The 12,035-nt window shown below is 38.5% G+C and overlaps 1 protein-coding gene across 1 annotated transcript in view; it reads right to left on the bottom strand.

The window, feature by feature from the left end:
* FKBP1B (FKBP prolyl isomerase 1B) overlaps positions 1 to 12,035 on the bottom strand; it is a 28,330-nt gene that overhangs the window by 13,128 nt on the left and 3,167 nt on the right. Inside the window, exon 2 of the mRNA XM_034432205.3 lies at positions 10,757 to 10,804. Within this exon, the coding sequence (XP_034288096.1) occupies positions 10,757 to 10,804 (48 nt within the window). The remainder of the gene's footprint in view (positions 1 to 10,756; positions 10,805 to 12,035) is intronic.

Genomic DNA, 12,035 nt, shown 5'->3' on the forward strand with positions numbered 1-12,035 from the left:
ACTTTTGTATCCCTTTTTCACTAGTGACTCATTCCAACATGCTTTTCACAAGTTCCTTGGCTAGGCATCAAATGACATTAGCAGAGTGTCTGAACTTAAGTTTGGCAAACAGGAACTTTCTCTGAAGCTATTTGATTTTCAAAGCCCATTTAAGAGAAGAAATGTGGAGACAAAAAAGAAAAACCCAATTTACATACATGACTTTACCACAGGGAACCTTCTCTAACTTAAACAAGGGAGTTGCCAGTTAAACGTTTGCATATCTGTTACCTGTAGAGATATGCAAATGTTTTGATGCAGAAATGTTCCAAATTCTGAATGTCCTATTAGGTCTTTTCCAAAGATGGAACATTTTGTCTTGAATATTTCTATTGGTCTTGGATACTTGCATACTTCTATTGGTATTGGAGAAAACTCCTGAAAATGCCATGGATAAGCAAGAAAACAAAGAAATGAATCATTAAACAAATCAATCCAGAGTTCTCACTGAGGCACAAATAACAATACTTAATTTATCCTACTTTGTACATGAAGACGTATCTAAAATTGCTCTTACTATTCAGAAGGATTTGGTTGTTTTCTTGAATTTGCCCCACTAAGTTAAGTAGTAGAGAGAAGTTCCGTATTCTATATTCCTGTAGAGAGAAATTCCCTGAGGATGGACTCCAGCATGAGTCCGAAAGCTCGGAAGAGTAAACTTCTGGTCCCAGTGACTGACCCAGATTGGAACTTGCAACATTATCCTGGGACAGTATATTTGCCTTCATTTGTGAAGACCTATCTTTCCGGAGTAGACTCTAATGCTGGGAAAGGTGGAAGGAAACAGAAGATGATGACCAGCAGCAAGGTGGATGGATTCAGTTACAGTGGCAATGGGTATAATGTTGGAAAACCAGGTTAAGGAGAAAATCTATTTATATGGTCACTAAGAGTCAACAACAACTTGATGGCACTTAATTAGTCACTTAATGTATCAGAAAACAAGTAAGTATTGCAAATTGCAAGCATAAGAGCTGTATTTATTGAGTAAGTGTTGAAAACTTATCACCCCATCTCTCAGTAGACTTATAAATATAGAATATTCTCTAATGAACTTTAACACAAAAATACAGACAGAGTCTGATAAGTTCTCACACCACTTATAAAGTCTGGAACAGCTCAGGGAAATAAAGTTGTCAGGACTATCCAAGCCAAATCTTCTCTTTTCCTCCTCTTTCCCAAACCAATCCCCCCCACTTTTTCTAACTGCCCTTTTTCCAGCTCGCTCCTTTATTTTCTCCTGTATAATCAGCACTATCACTTTTGCTTTTGTCCCCTCCCGTTTCTTTTCAAATTCATGCATACGCCCCTTCAACCACCTGTTTTTGCAAGGAAATAAAAGAAAATACCCTTTATTTTTATATCACCTGCAAGAAAAGAGTTATTAGTCACATTCTTAGACAGAAAGCAGAGTTTTAGAAAACAAACTTGTGAGATAGTAACCTCTTAACATACAAACAGCCAACAGTTAAAAGCTGAAGTCCATATCCAACTTTCCCTGCTTTTTTGACAATTATATATTCTCAGAATATGAATATATATATATATATACATACACACACACACAAGAGAGAGAGAGAGAGAGAGAGAGAGAGAGAGAGAGAGAGAGAGAGAGAGAGAGAGAAAGCGCCCCAAAGCAGAGAACTATAGATGTTTCATTCTATCATGTTCCTAAATGGAATTTTACATGACTTATGTACACTTCACAAACTTGCATAAATAAAGTTTCACTGAGGTCAGTATGGCTTATTTTTGAGCTTACATGAGGTTGATGTCTTTACTACAGGTAGTCCTCGGCTTACAACAGTTTGTTTACTGACCATTCAAAATGACAACGGTAATGAAAAAAGTGACTTATGACCGTGCTTCACACTTACAACCTTTGCAGCGTCCCCATGAACACACAATCAAAATTCAGATGCTTGGCAACTAGTTCACATTTATGACTGTTGTTGTTTTCCCATGTGATCACCTTTTGCAACCTTCTGATAAGCAAAGTCAATGGGGAAGCCGGATTCACTTAACAACCATGTGACTAACTTATTGACTGCAGTGATTCGCTCCACAGCTGTGGCAAGAAAGGTGTAAAAATGGGGGCAAAACTCACTTAACAAATGTCTCATTTAATAACAGAAATGTTGGCCTCAATTGTGTTTGTGAGGACTACCTGTATAGGGTATTCTTCCCTTAATAAGAAGAAAACACAACTAAATTAAAACCTTCAAGCCCACTGGAAAATTTGCATTCTGTACAGTAGCATCCCCAATATTTTTTTACAGCGGGAATATTTGGAATGGGGAGAAACTGTTGTGGGTGCTTTTGCAAATGTCTGTCAGCCAGGCCACAATGTAAAAATAAGTAGAAGGTCCCTGCATATACCCTCTGCTCTCCCTTTCACAAGATGTTCCATTATCTCTCTTTATCCTTTTCCTCTTTCTGGGTGGATGAGCAGACTTCTCCATCACCACTAAAAGCCCCGCTGTGCTATCACACCCTCCCTGAGCTGCAGGCAATCATTATTATTATTTTTTGCCTATTGGATCCTGCTGGGTACTGGTGAAAGCAGCTATATAAACCTCTCTGTGTTTAAAATATAGGATTACAAGACTTGTTCTCCACACAGGAAGCATTTGGTGGACGTTACTGCTTATCTTAATTTTGCTCACCCTTGCATTCCCCAGTCTAAGCAAGAGAGTCTAGTTTCCATTGGCAGAGAGCCACACATTAAGGAAAGGTTTAAGAGAACTCTCAGCTGGTGTTCTCTGTCAACAATAGATACCAGCATCGAAAATATTTACAGAAGTAGAGTGAGGCTGAAGGTGGGAAGTCAGTCAAATGCTTAATATAAACCTAAGAATACAATCAGAGGAACTAGTGACCTATGTCGGCTTACCTTGACCTGTGGAGAATGTCTGCACAGGATGCCCTGACACACAGAGAAAACTGTGACTCAGTCCCAGATGCAGACTGCTCTTCTCAGCCTAAGATCTCTTTCTCACATGCCATTCTGCCCAATTCCTCCCCTCACGACAAATAAATTTATAGCAACTTTCTCATGTTGTACATACATTTTTATAAGACTGAGCTTAAAGCTTAAAACATCAAGGTGCAAAATGTGCACCAATGTTGTGTTTCAACAAGAAGCAGCACTAAAGGGAGCCTGTGGCTTGCTAATATCTTATACAGAAACATTTTAATAGCATTAATTGTGATATCTGCCAATTTTCAGTTGTGATGGGGAAAAGATCTGGGCATGCTGCATAAACGCAAAACTGATTGGCTCCAAACTAGAATCGTATTCAAAGATTATCAATGTCATCTTTGGTGCTTCTATGATGGGACAGGCAAACATTTTTTCTAGCGGAGGCAACTCCCCCCCCCCAGTGGTGGGATTCAAAATCTTTTACTACCGGTTCTGTGGGTGTGGCTTGGTGGGCATGGCAGGGGAAGGATACTGTAAAATCTCCATTCCCACCCCACTCCAGGGAAGATTACTGTAAAATCCCCATTTCCCCCCGATCAGCTGGGACTCGGGAGGCAGAGAATAGATGGGGGCAGGGCTAGTCAGAGGTGGTATTTACCGGTTCTCCGAACTACTCAAAATTTCCGCTACCAGTTCTCCAGAACTGGCCAGAACCTACTGAATACCACCTCTGCCCCTCCCTCTATTGTTCAGCCTCTGTAAGAGCCACTGACAGAGCTGGACAACAAAAGAAAATGAAAAAATGAAGCCTAAGCTGAGAATTTTCTTTACATTTTTATTGCCATATTTTTATGAATATGAATTTCACAGAAAATTGGGCTAGAAGCTAAAAGGTTTCCATTATTAGCCATGTCCATATCCCATATTCACAAATCAGAAAAATCTGTCCCTTAAAAAAAAAACAACCTCTGTTCGTAAAAATGAACTTGAGACAGAAAAAAGATAGAATTGATTCTTACTTGTTTTTCTTTTTCTACTTGACACAGTACTAGCAGCTGTTCATATCCAACTGAGAGACCAAACTGATGCATCAAGAGGTCCTTAATCGCAGCAGCAATTATTCACATATTATCACCTCTATGACTTATTTCCAATCACTCATAGATACTTTTCACACTAGACTGTATTTTCACACATTGTCTGATCTCATGGAGAGGAAATAAACATGTGAAGGGACAGGTGCCAGCAATACAGCTACAGTGCTAGTCTCTCTTTCAGAAGTGGTGTTTACCCTATAAACAGCTGCATGGCAAGACCACCGTCAAAAGATGTAAGCTTTCGTCAACGCAGAGATGGGTTGTACATAGTCACTTGACTGCCAATTATTGTGGCCAGCTTATAATTAAAACTCCTTTTAAGTTACAAAGACAAAAAGAAATCCAGACTGGCCTCAAAACAACATACTACCAAAATACAGGTAGTCTTCAACTTACAATCATAATTGAGCCCAAAACGTATGTTGCTAAGTGAGAAATTTGTTAAACAAGTGTTGCCCCATTTTATGACTTTTCTTGCCATGTTTGTTAAATCAGTAACACGATTGTTAAATGAATCTGGTTCCCCCAGTGACTTTGCTTGTCAGAAAGTCACAAAAGGGAACACCCTGGGACATTGCAACCGTCATAAATGTGAGTCAGTTGTCAAGCATCCAAATGTAAATCAAGTGACCATGGTGATGCTACAATGGTCGTAAGTGTGAAAAATGGTCACAAGTCACTTTTTTCAGTACCGTTGTTATGTTGAACGGTCACTATTTGAAATGTTGTAAGTTGAGGACTACCTGCAGTTAACGCATATAAATCACATAATAATGTTAAAAGTTTGCAGTCTTGTGGGGCTGCATGATTAGCTGTTCAGGGCTGCATGTGGCCTGTGGGCTGGACATGCCTGGCATGGAGTAGGGTCCTCCTTAGGAATGAAGTGAAGATGTTTGTCATGCTGAACTTATTAGATAGTTTTAGCCGAGCCACCATCTCTTAGCTTAACACTCTTCCCTTTCTGCAGTAAACATACTGAAATCCAAGATATTATTCTAAAGCTGTTTTAACTTGTTTCCAACTTTATAATATGTCTATATTTATTATATGTATATACAGTAATTTGTGGTCATAACTTTTACCTGGTCAAGTGCCCAGAGATCTCTGGTTACTTTTGTCCCATTTTACGACCTTTTTTGCCATGTTTGTCAGGTGAATCACTGCAGTTTTTGAGTTAGTGACAAGGTTGCTAAGTGAATCTGTCCCCCCCATTGACGTTGCTTGTCAGAACGTTGCAAAAGATGATCACCTGACCCCGGGACACTGCAACCATCATAAACATAAACCATTGTCAAGCATCTGAACGTAAATCACATGACCAAAAGGATTCTGCAACAGTCATAAGTCCCTTGTTCAATGCTGTTCTAACTTTGTACTGTCACTAAGTTAATTGTTGTAAGTTGAAGAGTATCTATACCCCATTTTTGCAGCATTCAAACTTTCCCCTGCCCCAAAGCTTGGGATAATAGACAAATCTCTTCTTGAACGTTATCAGGATGAAAATCATCCAAACATCTGGATGTAAAGATACCAAACAGGGTGGTATTATTTGATATTTGAGACTACATCTCCCACAAACAGTGATCCTATTTTCCTTGTTGGGAATGGAGTGGAATTTATAGTAGATGTTCAAAGTATTTGGGAAAGCACCTAGATATTCAGTCCTTTGATTAAGAATCAGCAGGATTGAACTGCTGTTTCTTGTAGTGATATTAAAGGTATAAGAACACTGGCATGAAAAGCAAAGTAGCTGTTTAATCCACATCCCAGTCTTCATAACACCATTGGGATGCATCCAGTGGTGGGATTCAGCCAGTTCGCACCACTTCGGGAGAACCGGTTGTTAACTTTCTGAGCAGTTTGCCAAACTGGTTGTTGGAAGAAATCATTAGGGCAGAGAACCGATTGTTAAATTACTTGAATCCCACCACTGGATGCATCGCTCAAGTCTCTTTCATTTACAGTGTCTGACATAGGATCCAGGCAAAAAATAGAACTTGGAGATGGTTAAATAACCACAGTTAATAAGAAAAAGCCACAATATTTATAAGCCTTCGCTCAATTTGGTGCTTTCCACCCATGGGTGGGAATTTTTCAGTTAATGATGTCTTCCATTTTCAATCCCCCGTTTTCTATTTTGACCTTTCCTTGGAAAACCAAATTAAGGAAATGTAAATAAAGTTTCCTTAGAGCCAAGCTTGATTCATTCATACAGTTCTCTTGGCAACAATACAGAAGTGGTCTGCCAATGTACTCTTCTCAAATGTTCCCCCAAGTACTAACTAATACCAATCCATCTTAGCTTGTGAGATCGTTTCAGGTTGGTTAAGTGCAGCTATGTATCTGCACTAGAATGAACTAGCTCTACAATGTCCCAACGTGCAGTATTACAAATCCTCCATTTGGAAGCAACCTTATCTGGGCCAAAGACATTCCTTTTTTGGTGATTGGTTCAGATGTATGTATAAAGTCACAGAGCCTCAGGTTCCACCGTTGTTCATTTAAATTGATATATTCTATTATTTGATGTGCATAAAGAGTTCTTGTTCAGAGAATTTTCAGCTAGTTTCATGCAGAAGCAGAAGCAGTTCTTACATCTTGAACACTGCAGATTTTCATGATGGCAAGTCAGAGCAACTGAGGTGTTTTGGAATTCAGCTCTAATTAGTAGAGTGGATCACACTCACTGGCCTTGCCTTTTTTGTTGTTGTTGTATTCTTATCCCACATTTTTACACTTCATAGGCTGAAGGACTAATATCTGCCACAGGAAATAAACTTTTCTTGTGTCTTCTCTATTGCAGAGTGTAGAATTTGGATTATGCTTTAAATGGTATGGGAAGCCAAAACATAGAGAATATGAATTTAACCTGCTTTGTTTTCTAATTTTTGGAAGATGTTGTAATTGAGCAGCAGGAACATAATGGTGGGTATGGAGGTCACAGCATAATCTCATTCCTGCAGGTCTATTACATGGGTTCTAAGCAGGCCTAAAGTTATAAGAATAACGATGCTGTTAGAAATAGTACCTGTGTATTATGTGCTCTTATTATAGTCCATAATCTGTATAAAACTGGTTGTCCGTTTAATTGGGTGAAGCGGTGCATCACACAGAAACAATTTCTGAACCAAGATACCTCAAATGGGCTAAATTACAGAATGCATCAAAAATCTGGGATCCACAACTCCTATGGGATTAAAATTTGGCAAAATTGTGGCCACTACACTACATCATCTATATCAGTGGTGGGTTTCAAATTTTTTTACTACCGGTTCTGTGGGTGTAGTTTGGTGGGAGTGGCATGGTTTGGTGGGCGTGGCCTGGTGGGTGTGGCAGGGGAAGGATACTGTAAAATCTCCATTCCCACCCCACTCCAGGAGGATACTATAAAAACTCCACTCCCTCCCCAATCCAGGGGAAAGATACTGCAAAATCCGTTTCCCCCCGATCAGCTGGGACTTGGGAGGCAGAGAATAGATGGTTCCAAACTGGTTACTACCAGTTCTCCAAACTACTCAAAATTTCCGCTACTGGTTCTCCAGAACTGGTCAGAACCTGCTGAAACCCACCTCTGATCCATATATTTTGTCCATAGTTTCCTTGGACAAAACTTGTCTTTTGGAGGAAAGCTTACATCAGGGGTGTCAAATTGGCGGCCCATGAGCTGGATGCGTCACGCGCAGGCCAGGCCCACCCCAGCTCTGCGAAGGGAAAAAAATGTCACATGACAGCAATGTGATGCCACAAGTTTGACCCCCGTGGTTTACATTAATTTCACAAACTGCCAACCCATAGTAAACTTAAATATACAACAACTCGTTCAGTTCTTATAAAATGCTAGCCATAAATCACAAGTGAATAAATGACAATGACTATGTTTATAGCACTGTTAAAAACAGATATGGAAATCAAACCACTGTTTATATTATAGTCAGTTACTTGTATTACTTGACTTACTATCAAAACTTGTTCACTTTTACAGCTATTTGCAGCATCCCCCAGCACATAACCATGATTTGCAATGTTTTATGCTGGTTTAGAGCAGTGGTGAAATCCAATTTTTTTTTGCTACCGGTTCTGTGGGCGTGGTGTGGCTTGGTGGGCGTGGCAGGGGAAGGATACTGCAAAATCTCCATTCTCACCCCACTCCAGGGGAAGAATACTGCAAAATCTCCATTCCCGTCCCACTCTGGAGCCAGCTGGAGGTGGTATTTGCCGGTTCTCTGAACTACTCAAAATTTCCGCTACCGGTTCTCCAGAACCTGTCAGAACCTGTTGGATTTCATCCCTGGTTTAGAGCATTTACTTCTGGTTTCCAGCATAAAATGCCCATTGGGAAAAATGGATTCATGTAATGATTGCTACATTTGTTTAATGATGTCATTAGTTAGAAGTTGTAACTTCTAATTCAGTCACATGGTGCCTTGACTTACAACTGCAATGACTTATGATTGTAATTCTAGGCTACCTGTATATACTTCTGCTTACTTTGCTTCTGTAGTGTAAGTATCCAATAAAGTGCAGATGGTACTAAAGTTTTGGTCCATTTCATTTTAAATTAAAGCAACAAACACTAATAATTTATCATTCCTGTTATGAAGGAAAATGAAAAATGAAAACAAGAACTACCACCTTAATTATTTACATAGTATGATTACCAATATAAATTATTAGTAATTCAGTTCACAATACTGTAGTCCTCTTTAAGTTTCTCTCATTCTAAAAAACAGAACACTAAAGAAGCAAAATGGCAATTTTATTGACTACATCTGGGACTTTTTCAAAACAACTATTTCTGCAGTCTCAGAAGACGTGTTTTACATAAAACATACAAACTTTCTGCTATTATGAATCACTAAATACCCCCACAACTCTTGGCAATGCATTTTATCCATGATCAGATGCCATTACAATTTTCTGAGAAAAGAAAAATCTCCATCTTTTGAGACATGGTAATGGTGTAGAGAAAAATGAATTATGAACCTTTGTCATATAAATGAACATCCCATCTCAGGTTGCAACAGTTTTAAAAGATGAAGCTTTGCAAAAACAATAAAATTGCAGGGGGGGGGGTGATTTGTAGCTAATCCAGTTTTGGCTGGCTTATCTTTCCTAGGGCACAATTACAATATGTGTGGTGATGCAATTTTCAGTAATGTTACTTCCAGTGCAATTGGCATTACACTGTAATAGATGTCTTCCATCTAGCTAGGAGGACACATATATTTTATTAGATTATATTCCTTTATCAGGCACCTGGTTTCCTTCTGGTATCAAAACGCATACTTACTACAGCCCCCAAGCTTGCTCTGCCTTGAATCAAATGGATTCATGAGCTTCAGTGCACAATGGAAAAATTCAAACATGAGTAAAAAGTGTAGAAAGAATCACAGAAAAACCAAACTACATTTCTGGTACAGAAGGAGGGGGGAGAATATATGAAAAGTATTTTTACTTCCAGAGTGCACAAATATTTGACAATTAGATTACTGTCAGACTTGGAGAAGGATTGCTCACTCTAATTCTGTACCAATTTTTACTTATTGTGTTGATATTCTACGTTTCCCCACATTGATTTTATTTCTATCACATACACAACTGTCTTCCCTAATTTTATCTCCAAAGCAGACCTTCAAGGGAGAGTAACTGGACAAAATTCAGCCACTGAGATTCATGATCAAGTGTAGACTTCTTGATATTTCTAATTCAAGTTTAATAGCCATCACTTTTAGATCCAATTCTACCATGGTTTTAAAGTCACTGTATTTACACCAAAATTACAGCAGCAAGATACCAGATCCAATTTACTTCTGATATGATCACTGTTTGCAAGAACTGATATTATAACAGTCTACTCCCACATATTCATTTCCAGTTGTACACTTAGCTTTGCTACATAAATAAATACTACATATGGCAATTCTTATCAGAAGAGGATAAACAGGACCTGAGCAGTCATATTATGAACCAAGTCACTCTTCCCTCAAGTCACTCAAATTTTCTTCTAGAATTTAGAGTTAGAACATTTCATCATTTTGGAAACACCTGCCTCAAATATTGGGAGTAAATATTTGGTACTATTAGTACAATCTGCTCTGAGATTTTGATGGAGTCTTTACTGGAATAATACTGACTATATTGGAAGGAATTCTTTTGTACTATAACTTCTTAAATCAGTTGTCACATCTGTAAAGGTAAAGAAATCCTTGGATTCTAATGCTCCTTGCTTGATAGTTTTTTAAAGCTTCCATAATTCATTCTGGAATCAAGAGACATTCTACCTCTTCATATCTCAAAGACATTGCCTGGAACACTATTATCCTGCCATCAATGACTGGGGAAGGGCATTAAACTCAAGGATGGGAAAAGTAGCACACTAGCAATAGAACTATTTCTGCTCTTCAAAATATACTAAATTGCTGTTTTCCAATTTACAGCCTCAACCTCTATCTCCATCAAGGTCACTCTTTACAAAGTGGAATGGGTAGGTGACCATACAGCTGAAATCAATATCAATGATCAAGTTCACATAAATTAATAGAATTTATGTTAATCCAAAAATAGGTATTGAATGGATTAGGATGCCACTGATTCATAAGTATAAATGTGGGGTGGGGGGTGGGAGAGGAAGACTATAAAATTTTTTAAAAAGCAGCAATAATAATAAACAAATCACTGTATTCATAATGGATCTTACCCGTGTAATGGACTACACATGTTTGGCCTTTCTTTGGAAAAGTCCTTCCTGTTAAAAATATAAAACATGCTTTAAAAGAAGTTATTAGATATCTCTTTGATAAAAATATACTCTTTTAAAAAGATAAAACAGAATAAACCAATACATAAAACTACATAAGAAAAATATAAAGCAGTTTAATAATTCAGTTTAGTTTTTAACACTAATAGTAAAAGCCAAACAGTCTGTACATGTAATGGAAAGTCACACACTGCAAAATTACACACATAATCAGTGTAATGTCTCTATATTACTCCCTTCATTCAGGTTTTCAAAATTCTATCCCCCTGGGTAAAACCTTCCATATCAACCTGTTGTCATATCTTTTATGGTCTCTAGCAAAATGCATCCCAGGAGGCACCTACATTGTATTAACCACTACAAGGTTTTCTTAAGTCCAACAAACTGAGAACATGCCATGACAATATCCAGTAGTCTCTTCTTGCTGTACTTTGAAAAAGAAAAAAAAATGTAAGTCTTAACCAGTTGTTATAGTCAGATAGACTGGGTTTCTGGGGAACTAAGTTTTCAAGGAAGTCCAGACTACATGGAAATTCAGCCTGATTTTCAGAAACAAAATGCTAATAATTAACATTACCAAAAAAACAAAAAGTGACTACTGAAAAGGAATAGAAGGAATAAATCATTATTACTTGTACCTTTTATTAAAAGTTCAAGGTTTTTTTTGAAGCATGATTTCAGATATAAACCAGTTTGGTTTAGTGCATGGGTGTCAAACTCGCAGTGTTGTCATGTGATGTACCGTGAAGTTTTTCCCCTTTGCGGAACTGGGGTGGGCGCGGCCTGCACGTGACGCATCTGGCCCATAGGCCGCCAGTTTGACACCCCTGGTCTAGTGGATGCATCTGGCCCACGGACCGCCAGTTTGACACCCCTGGTCTAGTGGTTAAGGCACTAGGCTAGAAAGCAGGAGACCCTGAGCTCAATTCCACCCTAGCCAGGAGAGCCAGCTGGGTGACTTTGGGCCATTCACTCTTTCTCAGCCCAGCTTATCTCATAGGGCTGTCATTGTAGGAAACTAGGAGGCGGACGGTCCGGTGGATATGTTTCACCATCTTGAATTATTTGTAAAAATAATAAAGGCAGGATACAAATAAATAAAATGATACTTTTAACACATCCACATCTCCTTATCCCAGGTCTTTAGGAAAGATTCAATAGATGGATAAAAATAATAAATCCAGTCTGAACATCTGGCTGAATGTGCAATGAACCAGAA

Source organism: Pantherophis guttatus, chromosome 1 (genome assembly GCF_059756535.1).
Source record: "Pantherophis guttatus breed Tessera chromosome 1, ASM5975653v1, whole genome shotgun sequence".
NCBI classification, from domain to species: domain Eukaryota; kingdom Metazoa; phylum Chordata; class Lepidosauria; order Squamata; family Colubridae; genus Pantherophis; species Pantherophis guttatus.